Raw genomic sequence first — 17,500 nt, forward strand, 5'->3', positions numbered from 1 at the left:
GTGGAGGGGCGGCAGGTAGCCTAGTGGTTAGAGTGGAGGGGCGGCAGGTAGCCTAGTGGTTACAGTGGAGGGGCGGCAGGTAGCCTAGTGGTTAGAGTGGAGGGGCGGCAGGTAGCCTAGTGGTTACAGTGGAGGGGCGGCAGGTAGCCTAGTGGTTAGAGTGGAGGGGCGGCAGGTAGCCTAGTGGTTAGAGTGGAGGGGCGGCAGGTAGCCTAGTGGTTAGAGTGGAGGGGCGGCAGGTAGCCTAGTGGTTAGAGTGGAGGGGCGGCAGGTAGCCTAGTGGTTAGAGTGGAGGGGCGGCAGGTAGCCTAGTGGTTAGAGTGGAGGGGCGGCAGGTAGCCTAGTGGTTAGAGTGGAGGGCGGCAGGTAGCCTAGTGGTTAGAGTGGAGGGGCGGCAGGTAGCCTAGTGGTTAGAGTGGAGGGGCGGCAGGTAGCCTAGTGGTTAGAGTGGAGGGGCGGCAGGTAGCCTAGTGGTTAGAGTGGAGGGGCGGCAGGTAGCCTAGTGGTTAGAGTGGAGGGACGGCAGGTAGCCTAGTGGTTAGAGTGGAGGGGCGGCAGGTAGCCTAGTGGTTAGAGTGGAGGGGCGGCAGGTAGCCTAGTGGTTAGAGTGGAGGGGCGGCAGGTAGCCTAGTGGTTACAGTGGAGGGGCGGCAGGTAGCCTAGTGGTTAGAGTGGAGGGGCGGCAGGTAGCCTAGTGGTTAGAGTGGAGGGGCGGCAGGTAGCCTAGTGGTTACAGTGGAGGGGCGGCAGGTAGCCTAGTGGTTACAGTGGAGGGGTGGCAGGTAGCCTAGTGGTTAGAGTGGAGGGGTGGCAGGTAGCCTAGTGGTTACAGTGGAGGGCCGGCAGGTAGTCTAGTGGTTAGAGTGGAGGGGCGGCAGGTAGCCTAGTGGTTAGAGTGGAGGGGCGGCAGGTAGCCTAGTGGTTAGAGTGGAGGGGCGGCAGGTAGCCTAGTGGTTAGAGTGGAGGGGCGGCAGGTAGCCTAGTGGTTAGAGTGGAGGGGCGGCAGGTAGCCTAGTGGTTACAGTGGAGGGGTGGCAGGTAGCCTAGTGGTTACAGTGGAGGGGCGGCAGGTAGCCTAGTGGTTACAGTGGAGGGGCGGCAGGTAGCCTAGTGGTTAGAGTGGAGGGGTGGCAGGTAGCCTAGTGGTTAGAGTGGAGGGGCGGCAGGTAGCCTAGTGGTTAGAGTGGAGGGGCGGCAGGTAGTCTAGTGGTTACAGTGGAGGGGTGGCAGGTAGCCTAGTGGTTACAGTGGAGGGGTGGCAGGTAGCCTAGTGGTTACAGTGGAGGGGCGGCAGGTAGTCTAGTGGTTAGAGCGTTGGGCCAACCGAAAGGTTGCAGGATCGAATCCCCAAGCTGACAAGGTAAAAATCTGTTGTTCTGCCCCTGAACAAGGCAGTTAACCCACTGTTCCTAGGCCGTCATTGTAAATAAGAATTTGTTCTTAACTGACTTGCCTAGTTAAATAAAGGTTAACTAATAAAACACAAATGGCTAGAGCATGGCACTTACAAGGCCATGATAATGGGTTGAATTCCCAGGACCACCCATACATTTTTACATTACATTTTAGTCATTTAGCAGACGCTCTTATCCAGAGCGACTTACAGTAGTGAATGCATACATTTCATAAATGTTTTTCTCCGTACTGGTCCCCCGTGGGAATCGAACCCACAACCCTGGCGTTGCAAACACCATGCTCTACCAACTGAGCCACACGGGACTGCATACATACATTTAACAGAATAATTCTGCACTTTGGATAAAACAGTCTGCTAAATGGCATATATTATTATAGAATTACTGTGGGGAACCTATGGATGGATAAGATATGAAGACATAGATGAGGAAATAATGAATTGACTGATGAACAAACGGTCAATAGATGACAGTACAGTACATTTAAAGGGGACCAGCCGATAGATAAAGCGGGAATACAAAGCGTGGTTCCTCAAGTTGGTTGAGTACGGCGGTACTTACAACACCAGGACCGTGGGGTTCCATTCCCCTCCGTTACCAAAATATACGGCACGGACTACTGGACAAAACGAGTCTGCTAAACGGCATATTTTATTATTATGATAGATGACTGAAGAGATAAATAAATCAAGGGACTAATAATTATTGGTGATCAATATGCTCATTGATCTTGTGTGGAACCTGTGACTAATAGAAACACACGACTGTGTAGATGAAGAAATAATTACATGAATATAACTAATATTGATAATAGATTGATGTTTGTAAGACCTGGGGACACATTAATACACGGATGATGAAATAATTAAAGACATTAACTAAAGGACTATCAGTTCCTGGGGAGATACATAGATAATACAGAAATACATGAATGAAGAAATAGTTCAATAAATCAACTAATAGCATTGATAAACGATTCCTGGGGAGATGCTACAGTAGGTTAAAATGTCTTGGTGTAAACCACTGGAGGAAACTTCTATCGAGGGGCCCCCAAGGCATAAACATGTATTTGCCGAGTCCAAAGTACACAGGTTTTAATCTGGCTCCCACGTTCCTCCAGTTTCTTTTCAGTGTTCATCAGCGTTTTGCTGACATTCAGAAGATGAGAAGTGATTTTTATGAGAAGAGCCTCAGGTTCAAAACCAGAATTGGTTCATTAATGAAAACACTGGTGTGGGAATCAATACGACATCATGGTAAGAGTTATAATTAAGAAAGAGAGAGCAAGAGGGACCATGAGAGAAATAGAAAAGCAGAGACTGATTACCTATTTGAATGAACAGAACAGGCCTATTCAAACTAACACCTTGTCTCCTTTGTGAATTCTCTGCTGTAGTTCTGCTTCCACAACAACAACATGAAGCTAATTAACACATGATCCAACCATCTATTCTCTATTCTTAGTCCTTCCTGTTTCACTAACAACCTGGTAACCCATGATCCAACCCTCTATCCTCTATTCTTAGTCCTTCCTGTTTCACTAACAACCTGTTAACCCATGATCCGACCCTGTATTCTCTATTCTTAGTCCTTCCTGTTTCACTAACAACCTGGTAACCCATGATCCGACCCTCTATCCTCTATTCTTAGTCCTTCCTGTTTCACTAACAACCTGTTAACCCATGATCCGACCCTGTATTCTCTATCCTTAGTCCTTCCTGTTTTCACTAACAACCTGGTAACCCATGATCCAACCCTCTATCCTTAGTCCTTCCTGTTTTCACTAACAACCTGGTAACCCATGATCCAACCCTCTATTCTCTATTCTTAGTCCTTCCTGTTTTCACTAACAACCTGGTAACCTATGATCCAACCCTCTATCCTTAGTCCTTCCTGTTTTCACTAACAACCTGGTAACCCATGATCCAACACTCTATCCTTAGTCCTTCCTGTTTTCACTAACAACCTGGTAACCCATGATCCAACCCTCTATTCTCTATTCTTAGTCCTTCCTGTTTTCACTAACAACCTGGTAACCTATGATCCAACCCTCTATCCTTAGTCCTTCCTGTTTTCACTAACAACCTGGTAACCCATGATCCAACCCTCTATCCTTAGTCCTTCCTGTTTTCACTAAAAACCTGGTAACCCATGATCCGACCATCTATTCTCTATTCTTAGTCCTTCCTGTTTTCACTAACAACCTGGTAACCCATGATCCAACCCTCTATTCTTAGTCCTTCCTGTTTTCACTAACAACCTGGTAACCCATGATCCGACCCTCTATTCTCTATCCTTAGTCCTTCCTGTTTTCACTAACAACCTGGTAACCCATGATCCAACCCTCTATCCTTAGTCCTTCCTGTTTTCACTAACAACCTGGTAACTCATGATCCGACCCTCTATCCTTAGTCCTTCCTGTTTTCACTAACAACCTGGTAACCCATTGTCGTGTCTTTGGGGTACCATTAAACTGAAGACATGTTTATCAATTAACTCCCTGTAATTATTATCACGCGATTAAACGGATTCATCGTTTAATTGTAATTAACTAGGAGATCGGGGCACCAAGGAGAATATTCAGATTAACAAGCTATAATTTCCCTAATATAACTTTCCTATATTATAATATTATATTCTATTATAGTATAGGCCGATTATCTTCTGGTTTAAATGGTGTATTTTACCTCGCGTTCAGTCTCATTCCAAAGTTGTAAATTGTTGTATCTGCACGAACCCAGTCTTTACTAAAATCATCCATACATCAATTGTCTTAAAATAATTTATTTACTACACTAAGTAATTAACAGAAAACATACAAACCGTAATTATCGTCACAAAGGATTGGTAGGGTAATGTGCCCTAATGGCTAACAGGCATGGCTGGTCTGTTAGACAATGGGTCATAAACGGTCAGCTGAGAAGGTACACAGAGTTCATTAATATTAACAATTGAAGGCTCGCTCATTCGGGAACAATTGCAATCAATATATATTTACGCTCATGTGTCGTCAGGATCCTTGTTCGAGCGTCGTTCTGATGGAGAGTTCTCTCTCTCTCTCTCTCTCTCTCTCTCTCTCTCGGTTAGAATGGATCTTTCAAAGCGACATTCATTAATGTCGTTATAGAATGGATGTTTCGTTGGTCTTCGCGTTCGATGATATAATTTACTTAGCTGCAGACTAATAATTAATATCAAAGACTTCTTCTTATTCTGTCAGTATCAATAGTCTAAAAGTTAACCACGTGGTATAGTTCACTTTCAGTAGAGGAATTGGATGGTAAAACCTATTGGCCATGGAGTGGAGGCCTGGTCTGGAGAAATGTAGCTCAGGGTATAGTTTTATAGTGACCCTTGAACAGGCTTGTCAAATGACGCCTGGTCCTGTCTGTGTCCCTTGGGGGCGTGCCGATGGCTGAGTGAAGCTTGGTACAGAAATACAATTCTATCACATTAACATCAGTACATAGCATCTCAATGTATTACAAATAGCTTTATCCTTATTAATACATTTTATACAACCATTATGATGCAAGTCTCAAGCTGAGGCTATTATATAAACAGTTTTATGGTAATATGGCTATATTGTCTCTTCTGAGTTTCACAAAATTGTACCAAGCGGACCAGTTCGTAGCTGGATTCTTCACCAATCTTCCATACCTTCTCCAGAACACAAATGTCGCTTGGCTCCCCAATTCTGTGAGTTGGAAGAATTTCCTGTGTCTCTCTATGGGCCATGTGGCCAGAGATTCTCCTCTTAGAGTTTTTACAACCCTTTCACACAGGGCCTGGGTTGGGGGAAGGTAGGTTGGGGGATGGTACAAAGGGGAGGGGGTCAACTGTCCTCCCTGTACCAAAAGAGGCCAACGTCATGACACCATGATCTAACCCTCTATTCTTAGTCCTTCCTGTTTTCACTAACAACCTGGTAACTCATGATCCGACCCTCTATCCTTAGTCCTTCCTGTTTTCACTAACAACCTGGTAACCCATGATCCGACCCTCTATTCTCTATTCTTAGTCCTTCCTGTTTCACTAACAACCTGGTAACCCATGATCCAACCCTCTATTCTTAGTACTTCCTGTTTTCACTAACAACCTGGTAACCCATGATCCAACCCTCTATTCTTAGTCCTTCCTGTTTTCACTAACAACCTGGTAACCCATGATCCGACCCTCTATTCTCTATTCTTAGTCCTTCCAATTTTCACTAACAACCTGGTAACCCATGATCCAACCCTCTATTCTTAGTCCTTCCTGTTTTCACTAACAACCTGGTAACCCATGATCCAACCCTCTATTCTTAGTCCTTCCAATTTTCACTAACAACCTGGTAATCACTCAAGACAAACTCCCAGATGGGCCCGGATACAAACATAACACTTGGGAGAAATCCCACTTCAACATGTGTCAATGACCTTCTAATAGTGACTGTACACCACTTGCAGGATCTGTGAATGAAGGCATGTGAAGTTGAATGTATACGGAAAAAAATGAATTGGATTCAATTTACATTGTAAAAAAAATATGGTTTGCAACATGTTTCAATGAGAAACTAAGAATAGGTAGATTATGATGGCATGTTCAGGATCTGAGAATGTTGATATGTTAGTTGAACGGCGATATGTTAGTTGAACGGCGATATGTTAGTTGCATGGTGATATGTTAGTTGCACGGTGATATGTTAGTTGCACGGTGATATGTTAGTTGCACGGTGATATGTTAGTTGCACGGTGATATGTTAGTTGCACGGTGATATGTTAGTTGCATGGTGATATGTTAGTTGCATGGTGACATGTTAGTTGAATGGTTATTATGTTAGTTGAATGGTTATTATGTTAGTTAAATGGTGATATGTTAGTTGAACGGCGATATGTTAGTTGCATGGTGATATGTTAGTTGCACGGTGATATGTTAGTTGAACGGCGATATGTTAGTTGCATGGTGATATGTTAGTTGAATGGTGATATGTTAGTTGAATGGTGATATGTTAGTTGAATGGTGATATGTTAGTTGAATGGTTATTATGTTAGTTGAATGGTGATATGTTAGTTGAACGGTGATATGTCAGTTGAACGGTGATATGTTAGTTGAACGGTGATATGTTAGTTGAACGGTGATATGTTAGTTGAATGGTGATATGTTAGTTGAATGGTGATTTGTCAGTTGAACAGTGATATGTCAGTTGAACGGTGATATGTTAGTTGCTCTCCACTTTCTGGAGGATCAAGTTTTGAAATCAGTGGAATTAGAGTATGGTAGCTAAAGAGATGGAGAAAACACCTGTCTCTGGATTACATCTTCAAACTAAGGACAACCGTGGTATGGCATTCCTGACAGGGAGACGCGTCCATGATGCATGATGATGTATACAGGTAAGACAGTCTAGCGTTAGCTGGTTACATGTTCAGATATTACACGTTTCTAATGTTGACAGAAAGTGGTTTCATTTCAAGCTAAAGTGTACTGTTAGCTAGCTAGCTAATGTTAGCTGGCTGGCTCCCTAGCTGATGTTATTATTCATATCCCAGAGCCGTGTGCTGTTCTAGTTAGAGCCTAATGTTAGCTAGCTAACATTAAATATGGTTGGTTAGCTCCCAGCACTGTGGCATTGTTGGCACTGTTCATTGTTGTTTAACTAGCCGGCTGGCTCGTTAGCTAACGTTACGTGACGTGTGTACAACACCCGTTGAGTGTACGCTCCGAGATCGAAACGAGATGGGTGGGGCTAAAGCTTAAGAGGGTGTAAACGAGGCTGAATGGGTGTAGAGAAAGAGGGGCTCTTCACTAGATACCAAAACATTCAAAGGCGATTTTCTCAAAAAGTGAGTTTACAAGTTCATCAACTTTGAAAGGAAAATTACTTTCCCATTGTTCCTCAAATGAAGTCTATGATATACCATTTTGTAGCTCTGAGTCTCTACTTTTATCAAATGTAAAAAAAAACACAATTTCAAATTTTGAGTGATGCGAGTTTATTTTCCTGTAATAATGAATACAAATGATCTAAAGTGAAGACGTTGTCAGCTATATGATAAGGTCATTATTGAAACTGGCTAGCCAGCTAACTTAATGTTTATACAGCTAACTTAATGTTAGCTAGCTAGTTAGCACGCTAGAAACCAAACCAGAAATGGTTTAGAAAGTTGCTTTTAGCTGCCTGGTTTGCTAGATTGAAATATAATTAATAAAGTTTTAAACGGGTGGATTTATTGGTATTAAAATACACCAGTTATGCTATTTTGGACCACCAAACTGCTGCTGTCATGCAGCCTGTCGGTTTTGTTATACTTTTTCATAACGATAAATACAAGTTTAATGTTCATGATGTCACTGCGACAACTGTTTACAGACATGTTGATAAATGTAGAATAAACCAGCCTATAGTCTTGAAATCTTTGGTTGTTTACTACACTACCGTACTCACTCTGTTTAGCACATGGCCTCACATGTGAATCCTTAAAGAGATGGGTGGGGCTAAAGCTTAAGAGGGTGTGGACGATGCTGAATGTTCTGTAGACAAAGAATAGCTCTCTAGTAGTAGTACCAAAACATTCAAGACCATTTTCTGCTTCCAAAGCAGAATTACTTTCCAATTGTTCCTCAACAGTAGTTTTATGAAATAACATTTTCTAGCTCTGAGTTTCTACTTTTAAAAAACACCATCTGAAATGTTGCTACATAAGACCGAATGGAGCCTCTCGGTCCCATATGTTAGTTGAATGCGTATGAAGAATATGAAATAGATGATTCATACCTAAATTATACCACATGTCTCTGATCTCAAAGCCAATCTGTCTTCTCATGTCCTGGTACCTGAAACACACAAACACACATGCATTTATATACACTGATGCCAACCACTGTCCTGTACTAGTGACCAGTCCAACATGGTTAACTGTCCTGTACTAGTTAGTGACCAGTACAAAATGGTTAACTGTCCTGTACTAGTTAGTGACCAGACCAACATGGTTAACTGTCCTGTACTAGTTAGTGACCAGTCCAACATGGTTAACTGTCCTGTACTAGTGACCAGTCCAACATGGTTAACTGTCCTGTACTAGTGACCAGTCCAACATGGTTAACTGTCCTGTACTAGTGACCAGTCCAACATGGTTAACTGTCCTGTACTAGTTAGTGACCAGTCCAAAATGGTTAACTGTCCTGTACTAGTTAGTGACCAGACCAACATGGTTAACTGTCCTGTACTAGTTAGTGACCAGTCCAACATGGTTAACTGTCCTGTACTAGTGACCAGTCCAACATGGTTAACTGTCCTGTACTAGTTAGTGACCAGTCCAACATTGTTAACTGTCCTGTACTAGTTAATGACCAGTCCAACATGGTTAACTGTCCTGTACTAGTGACCAGTCCAACATGGTTAACTGTCCTGTACTAGTGACCAGTCCAACATGGTTAACTGTCCTGTACTCGTGACCAGTCCAACATGGTTAACTGTCCTGTACTAGTGACCAGTCCAACATGGTTAACTGTCCTGTACTCGTGACCAGTCCAACATGGTTAACTGTCCTGTACTAGTGACCAGTCCAACATGGATAACTGTCCTGTACTAGTGACCAGTCCAACATGGTTAACTGTCCTGTACTAGTTAGTGACCAGTCCAAAATGGTTAACTGTCCTGTACTAGTTAGTGACCAGACCAACATGGTTAACTGTCCTGTACTAGTTAGTGACCAGTCCAACATGGTTAACTGTCCTGTACTAGTGACCAGTCCAACATGGTTAACTGTCCTGTACTAGTTAGTGACCAGTCCAACATGGTTAACTGTCCTGTACTAGTGACCAGTCCAACATGGTTAACTGTCCTGTACTAGTTAGTGACCAGTCCAACATGGTTAACTGTCCTGTACTAGTTAGTGACCAGTCCAACATGGTTAACTGTCCTGTACTAGTGACCAGTCCAACATGGTTAACTGTCCTGTACTAGTTAGTGACCAGTCCAACATGGTTAACTGTCCTGTACTAGTTAGTGACCAGTCCAAAATGGTTAACTGTCCTGTACTAGTTAGTGACCAGTCCAACATGGTTAACTGTCCTGTACTAGTGACCAGTCCAACATGGTTAACTGTCCTGTACTAGTTAGTGACCAGTCCAACATGGTTAACTGTCCTGTACTAGTGACCAGTCCAACATGGTTAACTGTCCTGTACTAGTGACCAGTCCAACATGGTTAACTGTCCTGTACTCGTGACCAGTCCAACATGGTTAACTGTCCTGTACTAGTTAGTGACCAGACCAACATGGTTAACTGTCCTGTACTAGTTAGTGACCAGTCCAACATGGTTAACTGTCCTGTACTAGTGACCAGTCCAACATGGTTAACTGTCCTGTACTAGTTAGTGACCAGTCCAACATGGTTAACTGTCCTGTACTAGTTAGTGACCAGTCCAACATGGTTAACTGTCCTGTACTAGTGACCAGTCCAACATGGTTAACTGTCCTGTACTAGTTAGTGACCAGTCCAACATGGTTAACTGTCCTGTACTAGTTAGTGACCAGTCCAAAATGGTTAACTGTCCTGTACTAGTTAGTGACCAGTCCAACATGGTTAACTGTCCTGTACTAGTGACCAGTCCAACATGGTTAACTGTCCTGTACTAGTTAGTGACCAGTCCAACATGGTTAACTGTCCTGTACTAGTGACCAGTCCAACATGGTTAACTGTCCTGTACTAGTGACCAGTCCAACATGGTTAACTGTCCTGTACTAGTGACCAGTCCAACATGGTTAACTGTCCTGTACTCGTGACCAGTCCAACATGGTTAACTGTCCTGTACTCGTGACCAGTCCAACATGGTTAACTGTCCTGTACTAGTGACCAGTCCAACATGGTTAACTGTCCTGTACTAGTCACCAGTCCAACATGGTTAACTGTCCTGTACTAGTGACCAGTCCAACATGGTTAACTGTCCTGTACTAGTGACCAGTCCAACATGGTTAACTGTCCTGTACTAGTGACCAGTCCAACATGGTTTATTGACAATAAGTACTGTAGGAGGGTAAACAACTGGTTCCCACTTTAAACAAAGTACAACTTACAAAGGCTTTATACAGAGTACATACAAGCTTTATAAAGGCTTTATACAGAGTACATACAAGCTTTATAAAGGCTTTATACAGAGTACATACAAGCTTTGTAAGCACTCCAGTGTATAAAGGGTGACAACCATTCCCAGTGAATTGCCAATTATGACATAACACACTATGTATGTTTATACAACATTTATACAGTACGACATGCTTATAGATGATTTGTGAAGAATTTATGTAGTGCTTATGAAGCCTTTATAATGCTATACAACATGTGAAGAATATTTCAAGGGCAGCACCATAACATTGCAAAAAATATGATACTATTTGTCAAAAAAAATAGGATGCAGAAAAGCTAATCCATGCTTTTGTCACTTCTAGAATAGACTACTGCAACACTCTAGTCTCCGGCTACTTCTAGATTAGACTACTGCAACACTCTAGTCTCCAGCTACTTCTAGAATAGACTACTGCAACACTCTAGTCTCCAGCTACTTCTAGAATAGACTACTGCAACACTCTAGTCTCCAGCTACTTCTAGATTAGACTACTGCAACGCTCTACTCTCCGGCTACTTCTAGATTAGACTACTGCAACGCTCCAGTCTCCGGCTACTTCTAGATTAGACTACTGCAATGCTCTAGTCTCCGGCTACTTCTAGATTAGACTACTGCAAAGCTCTACTCTCCGGCTACTTCTAGATTAGACTACTGCAACGCTCTAGTCTCTGGCTACCCGGATAAAGAACTACATAAACATCAGTTAGTTCTAAACACGGCTTCTAGAATCTTGACTAGAACCACAAAATTCAATCATATTACTCCAGTGCTAGCCTCTCTACACTGGCTTCCTGTTAAGGCAAGGGCTGATTTCAAGGTTTTACTGCTAACCTACAAAGCATTACATGTGCTTGCACCTACCTATCTCTCTGATTTGGTCCTGCCGTACATACCTACACGTACGCTACGGTCACAAGACGCAGGCCTCCTAATTGTCCCTAGAATTTCTTAAACAAACGGCAGGAGGTAGTGCTTTCTCCTATAGAGCTCCATTTTTATGGAATGGTCTGCCTATCCATGTGAGAGACACAGACTCGGTCTCGACCTTTAAGTCTTTACTGAAGACTCCTATGGCCCAGGGGTGTGAAGGTGAATGGCAAGACACTGGCATGACGAACTGCCCTTGCTGTCTCTGCTTGGCCGGTTCCCTCTCTCCACTGGGATTCTCTGCCTCTGACCCTATTACGGGGGCTGAGTCACTTACTACTCGGGGTAATAAGTTTGTGGTCTGATGATACCCCCCCACCGTACTTCTACACCTGCATTGCTTGCTGTTTGGGGTTTTAGGCTGGGTTTCTGTATAAGCACTTTGTCACATCTGCTGATGTAAAAAGGGCTTTATAAATACATTTCATTTATAAAGTGGGACCAAAAACAGCTATAAGCATGACTCACTCAGACAAACAGATTTGGTAATCACATAGTGACTTCAGAAAGTATTCAGACCCATTGACTTTTTCCACATTTTGTTACGTTACACAAGGATTATTCTAAAATGTATGGAGAAAAAAAATCCTCAGCAATCTACACACAATACCCCATATTGACAATGAACGATGCTGCAAATGTATTAACAATAAAAAACTGAAAAAAATTATTTACGAAAGTATTCAGACCCTTTGCTATGAGACTCGAAATTGAGCTCAGGTGCATCCTGTTTTCATTGATCATCCTTGAGATGTTTCTACAATTTGATTGGAATCCACCTGTGGTAAATTCATTTGATTGGATATGATTTGGAAAGGCACACACCTGTCTATATAAGGTCCCACAGTTGACAGTACATGTCAGAGCAAAAACCAAGCCATGAGGTCAAACAAATTGTCTGTAGAGCTCTGAGACAGGATTGTGTCGTGGCACAGATCTGGGGAAGGGTACCAAAAAATGGCTGCAGCATTGAAGGTCCCCAAGAACACAGTGGCATCCATCATTCTTAAATGGAAAAATTTTGGAACCACCAAGACTCTTCCTAGAGCTGGCCACCCGGCCAAACTGAGCAATCGGGGGAGAAGGGCCTTGGTCAGGGAGGTGACCAAGAAACTAATGGTCACTCTGACAGAGCTCCTCTGTGGAGATGGGAGAACATTCCAGAAGGACAGCCATCTATGTATGCAGCACTCCACCAATCAGGCATTTATAATAGAGTGGCCAGACATTTACATGACAGCCCGCTTGGAGTTTGCCAAAAGACACCAAAAGATTCTCAGACCATGAGAAATAAGATTCTCTGGTCTGATGAAACCAAGATTTAACTCTTTCATCCTGAATGCCAGGTGTCACGTCTGGAGGAAACCTGGCAACCATCCCTACGGTGAAGCATGGTGGTGGCAGCATAATGCTGTGGGGATGTTTTTCAGCAGCAGGGACTGGGAGACTAGTCAGGATTGAGACAAAGATGAACAGAGCAAAGTACAGAGAGATCCTTGATGAAAACCTAGCCTAGCCTCTCTAAAAAACGTACCCGATTTAATCTGGTTACTACTCCTGCCCAGTAACTAGAATATGCATATAATTATTGGCTTTGGATAGAAAACACCCTAAAGTTTCTAAAACTGTTTGAAATGTGTCTGTGAGTATAACAGAACTCATATGGCAGGCCAAAACCTGAGAAGATTCCATGCAGGAAGTGGCCTGTCTGACAAGTTGTGTTTCATCTTGGCTCTTTTTATTGAAGACTGAGGATCTTTGCTATAACGTGACACTTCCTACGGCTCCCATAGGCTCTCAGAGCCCGGGAAAAAGCTGAACGATATCGAGGCAGCCTCTGGCTGAAACACTTTATCGCGTTTGGCAAGTGGCCGATCAGAGTACTATGGGCTTAGGCGCGTGCCCGAGTCGACCCCATGCTTTATTTTCTTTCGTCTGTTTACCTAAACGCAGATTCCCGGTCGGAATATTATCGCTTTTTTATGAGAAAAATGGCATAAAAATTGATTTTAAACAGCGGTTGACATGCTTCGAAGTACGGTAATGGAATATTTAGAATTTTTTGGTCACGAATTGCGCCATGCTCGTCACCCTTATTTACCCTTTCGGATAGTTTCTTGAACGCACAAACAAAACGCCGCTATTTGGATATAACAATGGATTATTTTGAACCAAACCAACATTTGTTATTGAAGTAGAAGTCCTGGGAGTGCATTCTGACGAAGACAGCAAAGGTAATACATTTTTTCTTATAGTAAATCTGACTTTGGTGAGTGCTAAACTTGCTGGGTGTCTAAATAGCTAGCCCTGTGATGCCGGGCTATCTACTGAGAATATTGCAAAATGTGCTTTCACCGAAAAGCTATTTTAAAATCGGACATATCGAGTGCATAGAGGAGTTCTGTATCTATAATTCTTAAAATAATTGTTATGCTTTTTGTGAACGTTTATCATGAGTAATTTAGTAAATTCACCGGCAGTGTTCGGTGGGAATGCTAGTCACATGCTAGTCACATGCTAATGTAAAAACCTGGTTTTTGATATAAATATGAACTTGATTGAACAAAACATGCATGTATTGTATAACATAATGTCCTAGGGTTGTCATCTGATGAAGATCATCAAAGGTTAGTGCTGCATTTAGCTGTGGTTTGGGTTTATGTGACATTATATGCTAGCTTGAAAAATGGGTGTCTGATTATTTCTGGCTGGGTACTCTGCTGACATAATCTAATGTTTTGCTTTCGTTGTAAAGCCTTTTTGAAATCGGACAGTGTGGTTAGATTAACGAGAGTCTTGTCTTTAAATGGTGTAAAATAGTCATATGTTTGAAAAATTTAAGTTTTTGCATTTTTGAGGAATTTGAATAACGCGCCACAGGATTACACTGGCTGTTGAGTAGGTGGGACGCAAGCGGCCCACCTAGCCCATAGAGGTTAAACAGAATTTCTGGGAAAGCAGGGAATTTGGTGAAAGTTACAGGCATTTGGCAACCGTAGTCATGAAGACATGGAGACCGTAGAACAATCCTGAGACATAGCCTCTTCCCTAGTCATGAAGACATGGAGACAGTAGAACAATCCTGAGACATAACCTCCTCCCTAGTCATGAAGACATGGAGACAGTAGAACAATCCTGAGACATAGCCTCCTCCCTAGTCATGAAGACATGGAGACAGTAGAACAATCCTGAGACATAACCTCCTCCCTAGTCATGAAGACATGGAGACAGTAGAACAATCCTGAGACATAGCCTCCTCCCTAGTCATGAAGACATGGAGACAGTAGAACAATCCTGAGACATAGCCTCCTCCCTAGTCATGAAGACATGGAGACAGTAGAACAATCCTGAAACATAGCCTCCTCCCTAGTCATGAAGACCAATTGTGACTGATTGACAGTGACAGACTGATTGGCTGACTGACAAGCTGATTAACTGACTGACTGGTGGACTGACTGTGACTGATTGGCTTAACGTGACTGACTGGCTGAATGATTGATTGACTGTGACCGACTGATTGGCTTACTGACTGACAAGTTGACTGACTTACTGTGACTGACTGACTTACTGTGACTGGCTGGCTTACTGTGACTGGCTGGCTTACTGTGACTGGCTGGCTTACTGTGACTGGCTGCCTTACTGTGACTGGCTGGCTTACTGTGACTGGCTGGCTTACTGTGACTGGCTGGCTTACTGTGACTGGCTGCCTTACTGTGACTGACTGGCTTACTGTGACTGGCTGGCTTACTGTGACTGGCTGGCTTACTGTGACTGGCTGGCTTACTGTGACTGGCTGGCTTACTGTGACTGGCTGGCTTACTGTGACTGGCTGGCTTACTGTGACTGGCTGCCTTACTGTGACTGGCTGCCTTACTGTGACTGGCTGGCTTACTGTGACTGGCTGGCTCACTGAACCCCTCCTCACCTCAACATGGTAACTACTGTTACACTGAACCCCTCCTCACCTCAACACGGTAACTCCTGTCACACTGAACCCCTCCTCACCTCAACACGGTAACTACTGTTACACTGAACCCCTCCTCACCTCAACACGGTAACTACTGTTACACTGAACCGCTCCTCACCTCAACACGGTAACTACTGTTACACTGAACCCCTCCTCACCTCAACACGGTAACTACTGTTACACTGAACCCCTCCTCACCTCAACATGGTAACTACTGTTACACTGAACCCCTCCTCACCTCAACACGGTAACTACTGTTACACTGAACCCCTCCTCACCTCAACATGGTAACTACTGTTACACTGAACCCCTCCTCACCTCAACACTGTAACTACTGTTACACTGAACCCCTCCTCACCTCAACACTGTAACTACTGTTACACTGAACCCCTCCTCACCTCAACACTGTAACTACTTTTACACTGAACCCCTCCTCACCTCAACACGGTAACTACTGTTACACTGAACCCCTCCTCACCTCAACACGGTAACTACTGTTACACTGAACCCCTCCTCACCTCAACACGGTAACTACTGTTACACTGAACCCCTCCTCACCTCAACACGGTAACTATTGTTACACTGAACCCCTCCTCACCTCAACACGGTAACTATTGTTACACTGAACCCCTCCTCACCTCAACACGGTAACTACTGTTACACTGAACCCCTCTTCACCTCAACATGGTAACTACTGTTACACTGAACCCCTCCTCACCTCAACACGGTAACTACTGTTACACTGAACCCCTCCTCACCTCAACACGGTAACTATTGTTACACTGAACCCCTCCTCACCTCAACACGGTAAGTATTGTTACACTGAACCCCTCCTCACCTCAACATGGTAACTACTGTTACACTGAACCCCTCCTCACCTCAACACGGTAACTACTGTTCCACTGAACCCCTCCTCACCTCAACACGGTAACTACTGTTACACTGAACCCCTCCTCACCTCAACACGGTAAGATAGAAAGATAGGAAGACAGTCAGCCAGGCAGCTAGACAGACAGACAGCTAGTCAGTCAGCCAGCCAGACAGAAATACAGACAGCTAGGCAGACAGACAGCTAGTCAGTCAGCCAGACAGACAGAAATACAGACAGCTAGTCAGACAGCTAGTCAGTCAGCCAGCCAGCCAGAAATACAGACAGCTAGACAGACAGTCAGACAGCTAGTCAGTCAGCCAGACAGACAGAAATACAGACAGCTAGTCAGACAGCTAGTCAGTCAGCCAGCCAGCCAGAAATACAGACAGCTAGACAGACAGTCAGACAGCTAGTCAGTCAGCCAGACAGACAGAAATACAGACAGCTAGACAGACAGTCAGACAGCTAGTCAGTCAGCCAGACAGACAGCTAGTCAGACAGCTAGTCAGTCAAACAGAGTTTGTGTTTGTGTGTCTCTGTGTGTGTGGATCACCAAGAGATGATGCAACAGTCTGTAGGAGTTGTTCTAGGATCAGACACAGGGCTGATCAAACACACGTCTCCATAACACTACCCTCCCCTGCCTCTCTGCTCTGACACTCTCTCTGTGTGTGTGTGTGTGTGAGTGAGTGAGTGAGTGAGTGAGTGAGTGAGTGAGTGAGTGAGTGAGTGAGTGAGTGAGTGAGTGAGTGAGTGAGTGAGTGAGTGTCTGTTCTGTGTTGCCAGCCCAGAAGATAATAATTGGTGTGACAAAGGCGAGTGGCAGATCAGAGAGAGAAAGCGAGAGAGAGAGAGAATGAGAGAGCGACAGAGAGGGGGACTGTGTGTGAGTGACAGAGAGAGGGACTGTGTGTGAGCGACAGAGAGAGGGACTGTGTGTGAGCGACAGAGACAGGGACTGTGTGTGAGCGACAGATAGAGGGACTGTGTGTGAGCGACAGAGACAGGGACTGTGTGTGAGCGACAGAGAGAGGGACTGTGTGTGAGCGACAGAGAGAGGGACTGTGTGTGAGCGACAGAGAGAGGGACTGTGTGTGAGCGACAGAGAGAGGGACTGTGTGTGAGCGACAGAGAGAGGGACTGTGTGTGAGCGACAGAGACAGGGATTGTGTGTGAGCGTGATAGAGTGAAAGGGGAGCTACTACTGAGA

At 44.1% G+C, this 17,500-nt stretch overlaps 1 protein-coding gene across 10 annotated transcripts in view; it reads right to left on the reverse strand.

The window, feature by feature from the left end:
* LOC106613940 (dedicator of cytokinesis protein 1) overlaps window positions 1-17,500 on the reverse strand; it is a 729,054-nt gene that overhangs the window by 151,955 nt on the left and 559,599 nt on the right. For all 10 annotated transcript variants that reach the window (XM_045701156.1, XM_045701154.1, XM_045701151.1 and 7 more), the window contains one exon: window positions 8,173-8,231. In XM_045701156.1, coding sequence (XP_045557112.1) covers window positions 8,173-8,231 — 59 coding nt within the window. The remainder of the gene's footprint in view (window positions 1-8,172; window positions 8,232-17,500) is intronic.

Source organism: Salmo salar, chromosome ssa18 (genome assembly GCF_905237065.1).
Source record: "Salmo salar chromosome ssa18, Ssal_v3.1, whole genome shotgun sequence".
NCBI lineage: Eukaryota > Metazoa > Chordata > Actinopteri > Salmoniformes > Salmonidae > Salmo > Salmo salar.